This window comes from Alosa pseudoharengus, unplaced genomic scaffold (genome assembly GCF_046254945.1).
Source record: "Alosa pseudoharengus isolate Yale_2024_CS ecotype anadromous, Long Island Sound unplaced genomic scaffold, YU_APseudo_1.1 YU_APseudo_1.1_scf_23, whole genome shotgun sequence".
Taxonomy (NCBI): domain Eukaryota; kingdom Metazoa; phylum Chordata; class Actinopteri; order Clupeiformes; family Clupeidae; genus Alosa; species Alosa pseudoharengus.
The window spans coordinates 22,692,275-22,710,344 of record NW_027468685.1 but is presented as its reverse complement, the minus strand read 5'-3'; the positions used below and the strand labels follow the sequence as shown (position 1 = coordinate 22,710,344).

General features: G+C 40.7%; 2 protein-coding genes and 1 long non-coding RNA gene across 3 annotated transcripts in view; all 3 read right to left on the bottom strand.

Moving 5' to 3' along the window:
• crybg2 (crystallin beta-gamma domain containing 2) overlaps positions 1 to 2,439 on the bottom strand; it is a 54,551-nt gene extending 52,112 nt beyond the window's left edge. Inside the window, exon 1 of the mRNA XM_076302074.1 lies at positions 2,150 to 2,439. Coding sequence (XP_076158189.1) covers positions 2,150 to 2,337 — 188 coding nt within the window. The 5' untranslated portion in view covers positions 2,338 to 2,439. The remainder of the gene's footprint in view (positions 1 to 2,149) is intronic.
• A 2,274-nt stretch (positions 2,440 to 4,713) lies between these two features.
• Positions 4,714 to 14,983, bottom strand: LOC143140916 (squalene monooxygenase-like). The gene is made up of 11 exons (XM_076302073.1): positions 14,093 to 14,983; positions 13,583 to 13,826; positions 13,250 to 13,427; positions 12,754 to 12,850; positions 12,187 to 12,300; positions 11,638 to 11,809; positions 11,181 to 11,276; positions 10,274 to 10,416; positions 10,037 to 10,133; positions 9,704 to 9,791; positions 4,714 to 5,929 (listed from the first exon to the last, which is right to left on the bottom strand). Exons 1-11 carry the CDS (start codon positions 14,372 to 14,374, stop codon positions 5,737 to 5,739), a joined length of 1,704 nt encoding a protein of 567 aa, XP_076158188.1. The 5' UTR covers positions 14,375 to 14,983; the 3' UTR covers positions 4,714 to 5,736.
• A 3-nt stretch (positions 14,984 to 14,986) lies between these two features.
• On the bottom strand, positions 14,987 to 17,115 carry LOC143140917 (uncharacterized). Its single transcript, XR_012990704.1, has 3 exons — positions 15,987 to 17,115; positions 15,708 to 15,786; positions 14,987 to 15,596 (listed from the first exon to the last, which is right to left on the bottom strand). It is a non-coding gene; the product is annotated as an uncharacterized LOC143140917 (long non-coding RNA).
• Between the last annotated feature and the right edge of the window lie 955 nt (positions 17,116 to 18,070).

Sequence of the window (18,070 nt, the reverse complement as noted above, 5' to 3'; positions counted from 1 at the left end):
CTGGTGTCTTAAGGCATCTTATTGCACAACATCCTCTAAACAATTTGCATTTAGTAGCAAGTTTTGATGTGTAAGGATTCCTGGCTTTAATCCAATAGAAAATATTGTTGGTCTGAGTTGGATTTAAATAAACAAAGCAAAACAAGTACAATGAATCAATACCATGAAGGGTCAAACTCAAAATAATCTGCAATATCGCCTGATGAGATAAAAGCTATAATCCCCTTAAATGGTGGTTTACAATGTACACATAAGCACATGTCATCGCCCCAAGAGATTCACAGGGCATGTGCCAATAACACCACACCTCTCTAACACATGTCTGACACAGGGATGAACATTCCTACTGATGACTAAAAAAAGCTACAGAACATTCAAATCAACACTGGCTGCCTGCGACCGCTCTTTTAAACCTTGAGGTAGAACAGTCGCTCCATTTATGTCATGTATCTCAAGACAGGAGTGAAATGTGTCTATGTTTCTCATGTAATAAACAATAAATAATAATTTGGGAAATAATTTATTCAATCATTTATATGATAATTCAATGACACCATTTTTCCTCTGAGTTTATCGTCATCATATGCAAACTGACACCTTGCTTTAGATAGATAGATACTTTATTGATCCCCAGGGGAAATTCAATTTATAACAACAGAATAACTGTATTGTCTGTATTCTCTTTTTTCCAACAATTATAAAATCAAGTACTGTGTGTGTGACTGATTCTATCCTTATCCTTTCCCCCAAACCAACTGCAGTGTCACTCTGTTTGTGTATTTTTAGTGCTTGTGGTCAGAGCAACTGGGCGTGTAAAGAAACTTTTCTTTTCCCTTTCTTTTTGCCAGTGGGCACTCTACATCTCTAAGCTGTAGCTCAGTCACCAAGAGCAAACTGGTCTTCAATCCTGCAAACCAACCAAAAGACTTGACCTGTGATTACACTAGTCAGTCAACCTGTGTCAACATCATCAGAAGCCTCAGTACACATTCATATGATTCACGTGAATCATCATGCTTTGCATTTTAGTTCACTTCCCGATTGGAGTTTTGACGACAACAGTAGGCCTTAACAGACCACGTCCTGTTCGAAGAGTTTTACATTGTTTTATAACAGGTTTTTTAACTTCTGAGTTTGCTATGAGTGCCCTCTCTGTGAAAACAAACCCTGTTGGCTTGTTTCTGCATAAAGGGACACAGTCTGTGCTGTTTGACTATCCGGATGCACCAATCCAATATAAACAAAGATGACAAATTGCTTTCGCAAGAAGTATGGACGTATGCCAAATTGTGTCATTGTGTCAACAGATCTCCAATTCAGGGCTTTAGAACTATGCAATATATTTATCTCTTACAGTGTTTGGTGTCTGTACCTATCTGTTGGTGTTGGTGGTCTGGTCTTACCTATCAACACCAAGTAGAGAGGCTGACCATTTAGGAAAGCTCCTACAACACCTGTTTGAGAACCTGTTAGATTATGTTTCCCTTTTAATTCTTCTGCCATACAGATTTGGGAAGTGTAAGACACAAATAAGACAAGAGATAATGAAACACTAAAGCAAAACCATGTGGTCAGTGGCTCTGAACAATAATTGCTTCCTTTCCTCTCCATGGTATTTTGCTCAGGGATACTGAGTTCCATTCTCAGAGACGCTAGCTAAAAGCCACAGGCTACTTCACTTTAAATGGCATCTGCTCAAAGTAATGCATAAGCTTTTCACCCAGCTGAGGTTTGATTGGTATTGTTTTTAACAAGGATAATGCTATTGAGATTTTGGAGGAACTGTGAAACCATTCCACACATCTCAGAGCAGGTAACACTACGGTAGCTCAGAAAGTGGTTGTTTCTCGCTCAATGCACAGCAACATATTGTGTACAGCATTAGATATAGGCTAACTTAGGAATTATATGATAGACTCAACCACAAGCATGCTGCAACCACGGAATGGGAAAGAATGCAGATTCAATGGTGCAAAACATGGTGTGTTCAAAAGGTGAAATTGGATTAAAATATGTATTGATTAAAATGTATGCAGGACCCTCATACTCAGATGTATGATACGTGTTATTTAAAACATGTTGGATATGTATTAGCAGAAAGCAGACTACTGTCGTTCTAGCGTAAGTCGCCGCAGCCTAGCCTACCTACCTGTCAGCATCCGTCTCCTCCAGTACTACTCCTTTATCGGTCTTTTTCTTCTTTTTAAATTTGGGAAGTTTAAAAGTTCTCCCACTTCCACCTTGATCATCCTTTTCCATACGATCCTTTAAATTTGCTTCGCTTTGAGAAAACAGACTTTTAAGGCCATTCTTGGTGAAGAGGCTTTTCTTCGCCATTTCTGTGCCTCAGGGCGCAAGACCCCTTCGCACAACTTTCTGTGGTAAACTAAACTGGGGAAAGAAAACACCTACAGCAGCGAATCTACCTTGTCAAATGAGCAACGCATATACAGTACACGTAGGCTATCTCTGTCCTTGCACAGCAACGTTCTAGGACACTGGGGGAAAAGAAAAGCCCGCCTCTATCAAAAACATCCTTAATGAATAGGAGTGACACAAGTGAGCTGCACGAAATAGTGGAAAGGACGAACTGAGTACATGATCTCGCATAACAAATGTGGGCTCCAAATGTGGGCCATGTCACTGACTGCTCTGAAAAATGAAAGAGCGATAGAATATTTGGACACCCATACTTAAAAAAAACTTTTTACATTCAATTAAACATGAAAATCGAACAGATTGTTTCCCGTGCGTAAAACCAAATGCAGACATTCTTTACTGTGGTTAACTGTCTTTACTGTTACAAGAATTTCAGATCATACAAACCACTACTAAAAATAAAGGCGGGATGTGTTTTCATCAGTTCCCTTTTCCATTTTTCAATATATGACTTAAGAAGGGGGGGGGGGGCGTGTTGACTGTAAGCCAAGCTTTTAGATGCCCTGTGTTTACTGAAGGATGTTCACAATGACAAGCATCATGTGACCGCAATCTGTTTTATGACATTTTTTTATATAAAAATCCATAACACAAACGCATATCAACAATGATATTAATCAAGATATCATACTCAGACCCAATTATTGTTTTTTTGTTTCTGTTTTCCAAACTATTGAATTTGGGGGAACATCTGGGACACTTTTCACAACCGACCACAATAGAAACAAATGCTCATAGAGCAGAGATTGAGCATTGTCATTGTAGTTGGCTGTTCTCAAGTTTTGAGCTCAGCTTGGAGTGAGATTGGGGGGGCACTCACTCACTAAAATGTTTCGCTTGTGTGTAGAATTGAATAAAGTAAGTCCATTACTAAGATGAGTGCACCATTTATTAAAATAAGTGCGTAAAACTTGCGCACTATGTAGCAAAAGGTGTGCACACATGGGCGGATTATCAGATGTGAAATGGGCCCCCCAGGCACAGATGCTGGTGAGTGGTGCGCTAGTTCTGAACCCTGCGAGATATCCTCTCGTATCCCTGCGCATCCTCTAATAAGTATGAAGATACCTTGACATCCCTAGTAATATTTCTGCGTGAGAAATGCAAGGTCTGAGCGTGTGAACTTGTTTAATTGTGTGTGTCTCACGCCCATTGCGTGAGACTTGAGAACCCTGCTTTTCTCATCACTTTTTTCCCACCCTCCCCCAACCCATACTATACACTTGTTGCTGCACCCCAGAGATCCAGACAGTTACATTTATACACACTCACCAGGGCTCAAGCAGCATGCATGCCAGTGATTCTTTCATGGAAACATTTTGTAGAGTTTGAATAAGTCAGGATTTTGTGAAGTATGTTGACACAAACATTATCTTAATCTAAAAAAGATCTAACAAGTAGCAACTGCATACTACTATAACTGATAAGGGAAGAACTCTCAAATGTTTTCTACAAAGATATCAAAAGATGATTAGTTCATTTTTATGAAGCAAGCAGCATAATCACAGATTGCATCCCTTTTGGCAAAGTGGGAAGATCAACCCAATAAGTTGCAGCCGTGGCCTACTGGTTAGCGCTTCGGATTTTTGTAACCGGAGGGTTGCCGGTTCGAACCCTGACCAGTAGGCACGGCTGAAGTGCCCTTGAGCAAGGCACCTAACCCCTCACTGCTCCCCGAGCGCCGCTGTAGCAGGCAGCTCACTGCGTCGGGATTAGTGTGTGCTTCACCTCACTGTGTGTTAACTGTGTGCTGAGTGTGTTTCACTAATTCACGGATTGGGATAAATGCAGAGACCAAATTTCCCTCACGGGATCAAAAGAGTATATATACTTATATATAATATAGTTATAATGCTACTTTCAGTTTTTCAGAAGGGGTGAAGTCAAACGAGTTTAAAGTCAAATAGTCAAATGAGTAAGCTTAAAATGCAAAAAAGAAATTAAAAAAAATAAATCACCTAGATTTTTTCAACCCAAATTATTTAAAAAAAAAATAAATAAATAAATAAATAAAATGTCAATTTTCTTTTATCATACCCCTGGCAAGATAAAAGATTAAACACCACAGCTTAATGGCATTGGCCCAGCTCTCCCTTGGATTAGCTTTGTAAAGCAGGCAGTTGAAGAAGTCTCACGATCCACCCCATCACTACAATAATTAATTAATCAATTTCGCACATGAGAGCTCCATAGCAATCATAGATTACTCACATATTAAAACCAAGAAAAGTATGTAATATATAAAGATTTTATTTTATTTACTTGCACATTTTTTAAAGCTGATATCAGTGTTTCTTGGAATTAAAGGCTAAATAGTGACACAGACACCACAGATGAAATAAATAATAGACATATTTACAATAAAATTCCCAAAACATACAGTATGGAATGTAATGTAAATCACCCAAAACTTACAGTGGAAATGGAATGTAATGTAAATGACCACATGAACCTGTTATAGGATAAATGATATGGACACAAAGACGGTTCTACTGTAAATATTTCAGCCATACGTAGTAAACAACACTAATGGAGAAGTGAATTACCACTGAATCTGAATGATTCCATTCTACAGCCTGACCTGAATGTATGTGCAATAATAATGTCAGTCAGTCATGCCTTTTAATGTCTCTTAAAAGGCATACTTCATTCCGCACATAAGTTAAGTTTTGTAAATGTCAAATAAATACATAAAAATGGTAAGTTGGGAGAAATAACCTGCCTGTATTAAAATATTTCTAATGCCACTGACTTATACTAGTCTACATACTGTATGACTACTGTACAGTATGTCTGCAGTTATTAGTGTGAGCATCTACACCCCCAGTGCAATACCACAGTAGTACTACTGGTAGCCTTGCACAACAGTATTTCAACAGTAACTTCTTATTACAAAACATCTTCTGTATTGTATCTACTGCATATCCACTCTATACCTGAATGTGCATATGGATATACCGGTATATGGATACATTCCTGTAATCCTAAATTAGTAAGTATACACCTTCTAAAGGTTCATCTTTCAGGAAGATAATTTATGTACTGAGTTCCTTGGGGGTACATATCACACAGAAGAACACAATCTGATGGAATAAAATACGAAGAACTATGTGAACCTGAATTCTTCCAGTGCAGGTATTCCATAACTATGAGGTCGGAATTGATGTTTGATGTACAAATACCCTTAATAAATCGGAACACAAAAGTGTACATTTCCTGAGCACCGTTCATGAGGGGTTAGGCTGGGTGAAATGATGTCATTGTAGAGGACAGCACATACATAGTCAGGGCGTTGGTTTAATATATAAGGTACTTAAACTCGGAGAAGATGAGGGGGACCATGACGGCACAGGCACGGTACAGGATGGCCACACTACTCAGAAGAGCACGCGGCTTCGTCCACCATGGCTCACTCTTGAAGCTAAAGTACATAGCATACACCGCCACTCCAAGGAAATGGCCAATCAGGGTCCTGGGATGGGGCGTTAGCCTGCAGAAAGACACGATTTGATAAGCTGTCTGAAATTGGGTTCAGTCAGAAAAACTGTCATCATGTTATCGTGTGTTTATGCTAATGTCATGGTTGTAAGTGGTCTCAGACTTAATCTCCTTTAAAGGTGCCATGTGTAAAAATTGAGGTAAAAATATCCAAAAAATGAGCTACACGCATCAAAAGAATGAGAAGAAATAAGGCCGATGATGTCATTAAAAAAATGACACGGTTTAGTGCTGCAGAGATATCAACCAGAATTAGCATGCTAAATTACTAGCCACAGCCCGACAGGTGTCATAATACCAGTTTCGGCCATGGGAGGCGGTATGCAGGCAACATAACTGCCAGCCAAACTGCAATACACTAATAACTCGCATGGCTTGTGGGCGTAAGTTTGAACCAAAGAGTATACACCTGTCGGGCTGTGGCTTTGGCTAGAGCATCAACACGGCTCCAACTCTAAAAATTCTGGCCCGAAATTCCGGTTTGGCATGTGCTTGTTTTTGAGGTTTTTGTGCGTGTGTGTGTGTGAGTGTGTATATGTATATGTAAATGTGTGCATGTGGTTTGTGTTTGTGAGTGTGTATGCAGAAGTGTTTGTGTGTGTATGATTGCATGTGTGTGTTTTAGAGTTCTCAACGGGCCTGAAAATTACAACCCGACCCGACCCGGCCCCGGACGCATGTAACCCGACACATCAACATGAATTATCTGCCCGAACCCGGCCCGCGGCCCAACGAAAACATACGTTTTGACTGTTAAACCCTGACTTTATTTAGGTGAAGATTCAATACATTAGCGTGACAATTTACTTAAAACGGTGATTTTCTCATCTTCTGGCGTAGGCTATGGTGACGGAAGAACCATGGCAACTTTGGATGCGGTTATCTTAGCGATGCTTTTTGCAACACCCTCGATATAGGCTACATGTCGTTGGAAAGCTTAGTTTATGGCCGTTCATGTGAGCACAATAACTTACTTTGTAAATTTTACCAAAGCGACTGGTTTCGCCTTGCAGGGTCACATATTTCATCAGCACCTTCCAGCACCACTCCAAACACTTTCCAGACCTCTGATTTTCCCACTCCTGTAGTAGCGACGGTGAATTCACCTGCGGCAAGTTTACTTTTCACCAACTCCATCTTCTTATCCAGGCTAAAGGCGTGCACGCAGTGGCGTCAGGTCTGCCCCTGCCCCTCTCCATGATGCACGTTGCATGCAGCAACCAGACTTTCTTTACGGTGAACAGCAGCGATCACTCAGCAGAGAAGATTAAGCCCGAGGTCCGACCCGAGTCATTTCCTTATATTTTTGACCCGAACCCGGCCCGAACCTGCGGGTCCCGTCGAGAACTCTAGTGTGTTTGAGTATGTGTGTGTGCATACGTACATTTGAGTATGTTTGTTTGTGTGTATGTACATGTAAATTTGTGCATGTGCGTGTTTGTGTGTCTGTGTGGATATGCGTTCAGTGTTTCCCATACATTGACTAATCTGTGGCGGGGCGCCAAGAAATAAAAATCGGCCGTCACAGATGAATATTCTATGTTTAATTGAATTGAATTTAAATTAAATATAAAGTCAAATCCTTGCATTGCCATTGAGCTGCTCTTTTTAGGCACGCAGCCTTTCCTTGCCCCGCCCCGCTTTCTCTCATAGCCCACTGCCCTACTCCTCTGCATGTGCATTTAACAAAATATTCACGATTGTTGAAGGATTATTGTTGCCACATAAGCATTGCATAGAAGATGTCTGGCTAAATTGCTATTAAATCCACTTAGCATCGTGACCATGCTGCGCAAATTTGTTCAAAACTGCTGCATTGAAGTGAACTCTGCTAAGGTCTTATCACAGCATAGTAGGCTACATTGAAGAGACTAAACTAAGTTAAGTTATGAAATCAAGCAGTATCTCAAAGCTAAAGTTAGAATACTGTTTGGATGTCGAATTTAGTATGCTTAGCTACTTCTAAGCTGCTTGTCAATTTCGTTGAAGGGCTCATTTTATTGACTCTGACACTGAATGTTTGCAAAATCCCGATGTAAATGGAAAAGTGCTTGTCCCAAGGAGAAGTACGAACCTTTATTTTAACTATGTAGAAAACGTTATGAATTGCATCCACACATCAGCAGCCTTTCAACTGTGTTACAAGCCCCCCCCCCCCCCTTGTCCAAGTCAGCTACCACCACAAATTGAATCCAATTCTGTGGGAAACACTGTGCGTTTATGTAAGTGTATGTATGTGCAGACCTGCCAACCTTGAGGAAATCTTTTGATTAGCCCCTCGAGCCGAGAAAAAACACTCATCACTGAGCAGCTCAAAATATTTTGCCTAGATCCACTTTCAGACTCAATGTTAATTGGCTGCACATGGAAAGGTCTGTGCTCCCTGAGCGCCTTTTAGTTATGAAAACTTTAATCATCAGCGACACATGGAAATATACAATGCTAACTGAAATAACTGGTGAACAAGTAATAACTTTCCAACACAACTATTCAAACTATCAGGCCATCAAACTATTGTGTTTCGCAAAACGGCAGCTGGGGGAATGCAAATTTGCAAGTAAACACTTGTTGGCAGGTCTGGAACGTGTGTATGTGTGTGTCCTTCATGAGGTGTCGTGGGCCTAACTTAACGAAACATCAGTGAATGAGGGTGCCCACTTGATAACCTCAATGACATGCCGCATACTATATACTGCTGTTGGATGGGCCATTTGTCTTGTGTTTGTGACCATTTGTTGGCGGATTTGTGGGTAGTGTGCTTTTTAAAGTTAAACTTGAGCAGGGGCTTCTGAATGTGTTTTTACCTTGGGTTTTGGCACAAGGGATTTTAACATCTAATCCTGTGTATTAATGTAATGCAAAGCAAAACAAGAAGTAAGATCATATCTCAGAAAAACTTTCATGTATCCAAACCAAACTTGTTATGTGAACACATGGATCCATTGTGAGAACGGCCGCACATACTGTAAGATGCAGTGCCCCGTGATCTCTAAGGGGCACTGCATTTATTAGCAAACATGTGTTTTGGCTTTTTTGATGTTGGGTAATGTTTGATCCTTGTGCCAGATTTTCAAAAATGAGGTACTGTTGGAATTCTTTTGGTGAACTGCACTTGATCAAGCCCACTCTTGTAGTTTCTCAGAGATGCAGTTCCTAGGAGATGCAAACTCCCCCACTTTTTGGCACCACTCCAACTCCTAGAGCGTTTGAGATATCGACAAGGCACCAACTGTAAAAATGTGTTATTCCTGTTTTTTGTCGCTTTTTGCCACCATTGAAATGAATGGCGGAACCCTTGGGCATTATATCACCACTCTAGCTCCCTACAATAGAGTTGAAGTGGCTCTTTGGCAGCTGGAAACACATAATTAAAATAGAAATAAAAATCTCTATTTTAAACCAGATTTCCTGTATATGTAGCTAGTTTTAAAGCCAATCCATTTCAAACAGATCTCTTTAGATCAGCGGTAGACCATGTAAAAAAGGTTTTAGAGTAAGAGGCCAAACCAAACCATGTCAATGGACTGTCAAAGAGTTCAGGAGTGAGAGAGAGAGGGAGAGAGAGGGAGAGAGAGAGGGAGCAAGAGAAACAGAGAGTGTGTGTTTGTGAGTGTGTGTGTGTATTTTTTTGGTAGATGTGTTTGTGGGAAGTGTTGGTGTATGTGGAGAATGAACTTCAATTAATTTACTGTGTGAAAGTGAAAATTAAGATGTACTAGTCTGTCCATTTAAACTTGGGGCAAAAGGTCCTTTCAGGGGGACTTACACCGACAGCAGTCCAACAGGCCCAGATATGCATTCCCCTCCCAGTTGGAAATAATGGAGGCAAGCTTGTCTAAGTTGATGTAATGAGCCTAGGACAGAGAGACATTATTAAATAAATAAATAAATAAAACAAACATCTAGTATGAGTGTGAGTATGTGAGCAGACAACAGGAGTAGGAACAGCAGGGGTATCTGTTGAACACCTTCTTCTACTGGTCAGAGGTAGCACTCTGACCAATAGAATAGAGAGGCATCACAGTCAACATACAGTACATCATTGCAGGACACACAGTAACTCTGTTTCCATAGCTGTTGAGTAAGAATCTGAACTTACTGTCAGTCGCAGCAAAGAGCTCATAGAGTGCCTCGGCAAGAATATTCACTACAAATGAGTGTGACGCCTTTCTTTCCCAGTGGAATTTCTTCTTCGCCTACAAATAAAGTTAAAACAGGGAGGAGATAAATAGACATACAGAGATGGACAGACTTAATATCTGCTTGTCGTTTTGTGCAAATCAGTCAAAGCACACATTAAAGACCTAAACATGAATAGTGAAAGAGTTAATTTGACCTGTATCAAGGCAATATTATCGTGCAGGTCGGGGATGTCTCTGAGGAGGCCTCTCCATATCCTCAGGTCATTGAGCGCAACACTCATCCCGCTTCCTGTCAGTGGGTGCCTCATGTTGTAGGCATCGCCCAACACTAACACCCCTGGGTGACAGAAGAAGAACACAGCAAATTATTAGCTAGTGAGTTCAGACTAATATTGAGGTCATTTTGATCGCCATGATGAAAGTTTGTGTCTACCAACACATTGGATGTCAATTCAACTGTGGTTGTACCATTAATGCTATTTTTCAACACTGAGATGAGCATAAGTTGCATAGTAATAGCTATGTTATACAATACATCTGTCTGCATCCCAATCAGGTAGCAAAAAATGTCTCTTCAAATGATCAAACTAACCTACTGTATAGACAGAAAGACAGAACAACAGACTGGAGCACAATAAATCAATAAAACACAATCAACTTCAATCAATTACTGTTATATAAATGCTTTACAATAGATATTGTTCCCTTTGCTAAAATATCATCAATGCCCAAAACTGTGTTTTCACCATCAATGCCTAAAACTATTTTGGGTGCATGTGTAAATTCCCTAGCAGATGTCAGTAATGGGGACTCTGTGACGAGATCAGTTCGCACGTGAATGTTACGCACCACCATCTGTCCACCTGTGAGTCAGATTAAGCGGATCTAGAGGCGTGACAGCTCACTGCTCACTTAACTAGAGGCTTGACCCCCACCCCCCACTCTCTCTCCTCCACCATCTGAATCTACTTACTTCTGACTCACCTAGGATGCTAAACATGCAGGTGCTTATGGGATTAAGAGTGCTGTGTTTAATATGACTCCCGATGGGAGGGTTTTGTTACAGGTGCGTTGATCACTCTATGCACGAAGGAGTCTTACCACATTTGTTCACTGGAAAGGCAGGGAGGAAATTCGCAGGCATGGATCTCAGGCGGTTATTCTGCACAGCCTCTAAAAAAGACTCCTTGATGTGTTCTGTAGTGGGAGGGGAACAAATAACTGTGATTTACATCTCAGATCTCAACCACAAATCAGTTCCTGAGCAATGAGTCTAGGCATGTCAAAGAATCTATCAGTTAATCTCTTGGAGTCTTGGCATGTTAGATCCAAATCTCTGAATGCAAAGAATCCAACTATTTACTGATGGAAGAACATCTCAGGGTTAAGTACTGACAATTTCATATATTAAAAGTGACGTATAACACTGCTGATCTGTTCTTCCATCAAAATCATTTAAATACAGTATATGTCTTTACGTCTGGAATATAACATGCTAATGTGGGCTGTGACTTCAAGCCTTCAACTTTGCATTTGTTCATATCACATTTTTCTATACCTGGCATCTGAGGGTAAATCCTGTCGGTCATGTACCCATTCAGGTTCCTGGGCAGGTCCCCACGGATGTCCACCAGCACGCGGGTCTCTGTGGAGGAGATCTGGTAGATGAGGATAGGGCTGGGGTCGGCCAGCACCACCTCAGCATGGTTGGGTCTGAATTGGGGGGAGTCCTACAAAAGAGACAGATAGAGCTGGTGAAGCATTGCGTCCAGTGAAGGTAACCATTACAAAACAAATGTTCAGCGGTTTCCTTTGTAAGATGAATTATTTCAGCCCTACCCAGGCATATTCAAAAGGACCAGACTTTAATCTAACAAAGCAGTAACACATCTTCAATTCAATCAAATAGATTGAAAGCATGTGATGGTAAATAGACAATGTTCACAAATGATCCAGAATATAGTTAACATAGAACTTTGTTATCTTTTATATTTAAGCTGGTTTGGATGAAATATTTGTATAGCCTAAATTTAATAAATCTAAATAAAACACTAATAACAAGATGTGAGGAAGGAGTGAGTCATGATAAAATATTAAATCTTTGTACCTTCATGATGCAGCCTACAAAATGAGAGGAGGTATGTACTTTCCCAGAACCGAGACCTTTCCTGAACTTTGAAAAACAGCCATCAGCCACCACAGTCAAAGGAGCATAGACTGCCTGTTAAAGAAGAAATACAGAAGATATAGTGAGAAAGATGTTCAACTGTAACCAAAACAATAAATTATTGACATATCTATAACAATTTTTGACAGTGTACTGTAATGCATGAGGACAATATGAATTAATAAAATTAACAAAGAATATTCTACAATAATACTGTATGATACACTATCTCATGCATTCTGACTGCTTATATTATTCTTAAGTACAATTGTTATTAAAGTGTATAAGGTCATTCAAAAGGTTTGGCACTTTCCTTATACAGCATAGTGATATAACCCAAGTGATTTTCAACTAGATATAAATCTTGTTTGGGTAACAGACAGGTTAATTCCAATGTTACGAATAGAGATTATGTTGTTACAAATACGGAATACGTAAGTGAGTTGTCTCACTGGGCTCAACACTCCAAAGCTTTCCCATGTAATGTGTCACACTCCTCTGACTCACTTGTGTGTTTCCAGACTCTTTATCCCTGTACTGGATCCCAGTCACACGGCCATTTTCCTCCTCCAGGCTAGTCACTGTGCCCTCTATGAAATGAACACTGAACACACCATAGGACAGCCTGTCAGTCTCCCACAAAACAGCAACAGTTAGCCGGTACAGCTGACATAACCTTTGTCCACCATCAGAGGTTTGTTGTGGGGTTTTTGTAAGACAAGGACCTAGTGTGTTTCAAAAAACCTGCCCTGAGACACTCTCTGGCACTCAGTCTGATACTGAAACTAGTGATGGTAAAAGGATTATCCTTAACTACAAAAAGTTGTAATGTAAAAAGTAAATAAGTGTAAGATCTGCTTCACAAAGAGTGTTAGAACAGAACAGTCAATTAATCCACAGTGTTTAATAAAGAGATATAGACAATCTAGGAACATTGGCTGGGTTGTTAAAGTAAATTTAGCTGTCAAGACTTCACTGTAGACTCCAAAAAGGGTGTTCTTACTTGGGCTCAGCTAGTGCTGCACAACGAAGGCCCATGATGAAACGGCCGTGATGGAAGGCTCGGCCACACTGAACCTCACTCCTCTCTTGAGGGTATGGGATCACAATAGCTGTCCCACTCTCTGCGTCATGCAGGACATAGCCATCCACTATGTGAGCATCCAGTCCTTCAACCGAACCTAGGAGAAATTACGCAAAGGACGCACAAGGGGAGTAAGTGGTGGCCATCACCAAAAAATAATAATTAACCAACAGCATGTCTTAGTGTGACTGATCTTCAGGTGAAACATTAAAACAGTTCCAATGAAGACTAGGGTAGGCTACTTGCACTCACCTTCTAGGCCAAGCTCTTTCAGTGCACGATACCCTCCTGGTTGCAATAACTCTCCCACTATTCTATCAGGTTCTCGGAGATCCCGTTCAATCACCGTGACCCGACGACCATCACGACCTAAAACCGCTGCCATGGCGGAGCCCAGGACTCCGGCCCCGACGATAATGACATCGGGGTCTGGAGGAGGCACAGTCGCTGCACAAGTGTTGTCCGCCTCACACGCTGCGCTTCTACAGCTGCGTACCTAACAAACCCACAAAGTGTCACTCAGACCCGTCTACAAGCCACACTGTAATTTGTTTTTTTGCCGGTCATCCGTTTAATTTAACATAATGGTAAACATACGTGCATTTGATCTAGCACTAGTGGAAACTATGAAGAATATGATGCTTCATTAATATCACAAGATGTTAAGCTTTATCACAGTAGGATGCAAACCACTGATCTATAAGAAGTGTTCTTTATAGATCAGTGATACAAACACGTAAAAATGCCGGTGATGTAGCTTACCTTAACACATGAATCTTCTCCACGACAGCATTCTTCTGGAATTGGAGACTTGGAGAAGACGATATGAGCAAGTGGCAAAGAGGACACAATGTCCACCACCGTGCGAAAAAGCGAGGGAATTTTTTGAATTTGTCCATAGTGGTAAGCAACTAACAAAAGTACAAGCACGGTCGCAAAGAAAACACATAAACCAAAAACAATATCTCTGTGCGTCAAAGATAGTATAGCGTCAAATTTCTTGTAAACATAAGTGAAACTAAAAAGGCCAAGGAATGCCCACATAGCTGCTTATGCTAAAAGTTACACTGGCCTACTTTTAATGCAGGTTCTCCATAAAGTAGGCTAAGTTAAATTAAGCCTAATTCACCATCATAATAAACCTTAGGACTATCTAACGCAAAGCTATATCTATTCCTATCAATGACCAACAAAATGAAGGTAAACCTTAGTGGTAAGGCATCTTTCCCCGCTGTCAGGCAACAAAATCGCCGGAGACAGACGCCGGTCTCAAAAATAGGTTGATGTTATTTATAAAACCGGCTCAGACAGCGTGCCAGCCGGTGTGCTAGTTTCAGTGGCAGAGAGCATTTATTATGTTAATCAACCTAGAGGCATCCACTCGTTACGGCCTCTGGTAATTTGTCCCGCCTACTTGGTAGAGATGCCCAATCGTATGGTCGTATAATTTCATATACATTTTATATGATTTACAATAGTTTTCGTGACGTATGTAGGCTACTTGGATCACCCGAACAGAGGCCAGACAGTAAAAGAAAGAGTCTGGCTTCAAAAGCACACCCGCAAACTAGGCCCAAGTCTTGCACATTTGTTCAAAAAGTGAGTTTTGAGATATTTTATCACACTAAATACTAGGCTACATTATTTTACAGTCTGAACCATTTTGGACTTTCGAAATAACGTAGGTCCCAGCTTACACTACAAATGCCGAATACGTGGCCTACGCTTAGTCTAATAACTTAATTCCAGGAAGAACGAAATCATAACCGTTTTCTTTGAACCACCAATTGATGACGAATTATCCAGAGACAAAACGGTGACCTGCTTTGTAGAGACTAGATAAGTGAAATGCACAAAAATGTGTCTCCACGAGGTGGTAGTATTACGCTGTGTTCAGAAGTCAGTGCCAATGTCTTGTAGAGTAGGCCTAAACTACACCTCATTTACCAAAAAACTAGTTGCAATTGTTGTGCACTGTAAGGCTAAATCTACAATATCATGAAAGATGAACATTTTACACATTGATTACAGTAAAGTGAAGCCTTCCAATGCTAAAAGAGTAAAGGTCCAAAATGAATGCAGATATGTTTATTAGAATATTAATGAAGTGCCTCTGGGTGTATCTTTGGGGATTTTCTAGATAAACTAGAGATGATTTTGGAGAAAAAGCCCTTGTGAGCTTTCTTCTCTGATGAAGCGATGGTGATAGTCTTGTCACTGGAGCAAACTGGTGCACCACAAGGTAAGCACTCTGCACATAGGACAGCTACAAAACACAAAAGTTATGATCACTTTATACATTTTCCCAGTCATCCTGTAGTTTTTGTAATTTTGTACGCAAAATCAGAGTTGCTATCAACAATGACCAATGTCTTACCTGGATCAACATGAGCCGATGTCGGATTCTGATCCACGTTGATGGACTGCTCCTTTCTACTACTGCCTGACTTTGATGTCTGATAAATTAGCATATGCAATAAAATGGCTTAAAAAATGGAAAAGGGGCAATTGTAAATTCTAATTATGTTTGGAGAAGCTTTAAAGCATCTACAATGTGAATTATGAGAGGAGCACTACATAAATGTATGCTTTTCTACAACATATTACTCAAATCTAAACAAAACCGTAATTATAGTATCAATTAAATATATTTTACCTTGATATGAAAAAAGGCCTTGATTTTTGATAGTTTTGGTAGGAAACTAAGGGTCCGCTTCTTGGTCTTCTCTTCCTTTGGATTTGGCGTAATAGTGGTTTGAATGAATTCACGTGTTAGGGATGTGACCAGAGACTTCTCAAAACAAGGATCCTCTGACATCATCGCCTTCAGGAGAATGTCCTTACTGCCAAACTCATGCATGAGATCATTGTAAACGGCTCTAAATACTTTTTTAATGCTCACATCATATACACAGGCCATACTTTTCGCTATGCCCAAGGCAGCATCATTTTCTGTAATTACCCTGTTAATTAGCACTCTACATATGTCTAACATATCATCAGAAAGTGACTCTTGATCATTCAACTTAGAAAGAAGTCGAATGACTAATACAGTAACCAGGCTGGTGTAATCATCTGAGGTGGAATCCACTGGGTTCAGTGAAGGATAAGGGGAACCCATTACAATATCCTTGCTTACTGAAATCTGCATGGAATCACCTGAGCAAGGTCTGCCAAAGAGATGCTCTGGTACCGGCTGCTGGTCCGCTTGCCCCTCTAAATCCCCTGTTGTTTGCAGAGTCGGGGCTAGCATGTTCATGACATCCCTCGTCATGACTGTGGTAAGAACTTGTAATGTGCTCTGCAGTATTTGTGAAGGAGATCTCAAGGCACCTTGGGGTACTATTTCAGATAAGGAATGTAGGAAACTGGGGCAAGATGCAGAGGATGAAGCATGTTGGAAAACTCCTTCCACATCCATATTCCAAGGTGATGGAATGTTGAAGCAAGGAAGGAACAAATGCTTCACTGTCTCCTCAGCATAAACCTGCACAATCTGTCTGACAATATTTTTTGGGGGGGATTTGCCACTCTGTCCCATGCTCAAAAGTAGAGAATCAGAAGCAGACTTTGTGGCAGCCATTCCTTTTTGGTCCTTAAAGCAAAGATGGTGAATCAGGTTAGCAAGATTGTGCGAGAGTGAGCTCAGTCTCTCATCACACAGCAATCTCTCCAGCCTTTCCCCCACTGAGGTAAGATCCTGAGTGAGTGAGAGCGAACAATCCTCATTCTGCACATCCAGCTCAGCAGAGATGGTGTTTACAATGTTGACGATTGATTCACGAGACATAGGAGGGGGCTCATTTTCATCCATGTCAATATAAAGATGGTGCAGTGGAGGTGCTTCAGCAGGTGTCTCACTAAGGCTGAGGACTGCACCGGGTAAGACCTCAGAGCTCAGTTTTGATAGTTTGCTTTTGGAAGCAGTGGATGAGGAGGAATTTGCCCTTTGTGGTTCTTTCATTAACTGGACATCCTCCTCTCCAATGTTGTCTATCATTGCATTGACTATACCTCTTATCATTTGGTGGTCCTCATCCAAATCAACAGACTGTGCAAGTTCCTCCAGAATAAAACCAAACGCCTTGTTAATAGCTTCTTTGTCTTCGTCCTCAGCTTTGGGTTGTGTGTGGCGGTACTTGGAAAATATTTTTTTCAGTTTTCTCTTGAAGCTTTGGAATGTTTTGCAAGTGTTGGACCAAATTGTCTCAATAGCATCTTCAGATGTTTGAGAGATGCTATGTGAAGGTTGTATATCCATATCAGTGCAGTCTTTCATATCATATGAGCTTTCTGGAGTGTCTGAGGCTGTGGCTTCCAAAACTTTCTGCACCACATCAGTCACTTGTGTGACTAAATCAGAAGCAGCATTCTGTGCCTCCAGGGAAGAAATTTGTGGGTCTGCCTGTGAATCTAGAGAGTATGTTAAAGTCCTGACAGCGAGCAATAAAACATCACTCACAAGCTTTGCAGCTTTACTTTGAAACTCATCCTCTGAGAGTTTCTGGCTAAGCTTTGTAGGTGAAGGGACTGTTTTGTCAGTGTAATCCTCATCACCAAGTTTTTGAACAGGTGACTCAGCAAAATAAGCTTCAAGTTGCAGAATTATACTTTGGTCTTCAGTTGAGACAGCAGGTGATATATCACACTCTGCATTTTCACCCATCATCTCATCTTTATATAATGTGAAAACCTTGATCAGAATATCTTTGGTGGTGTCCTTGGGATCGACCAGTGGGT

Bases quoted from the DNA above. Each gene is read 5' to 3' on its own strand.
- LOC143140916 (XM_076302073.1), bottom strand. From the start codon at position 14,374: ATGTGGGCATTCCTTGGCCTTTTTAGTTTCACTTATGTTTACAAGAAA. The intron at 12,851-13,249 runs GTAAGAACACCC...TGGTGTGTTCAG, and splicing joins GCAGCACTAGCTGAGCCCAA to TGTTCATTTCATAGAGGGCA. The intron at 10,134-10,273 runs GTCAAATTAACT...CTTTATTTGTAG, and splicing joins ATAATATTGCCTTGATACAG to GCGAAGAAGAAATTCCACTG.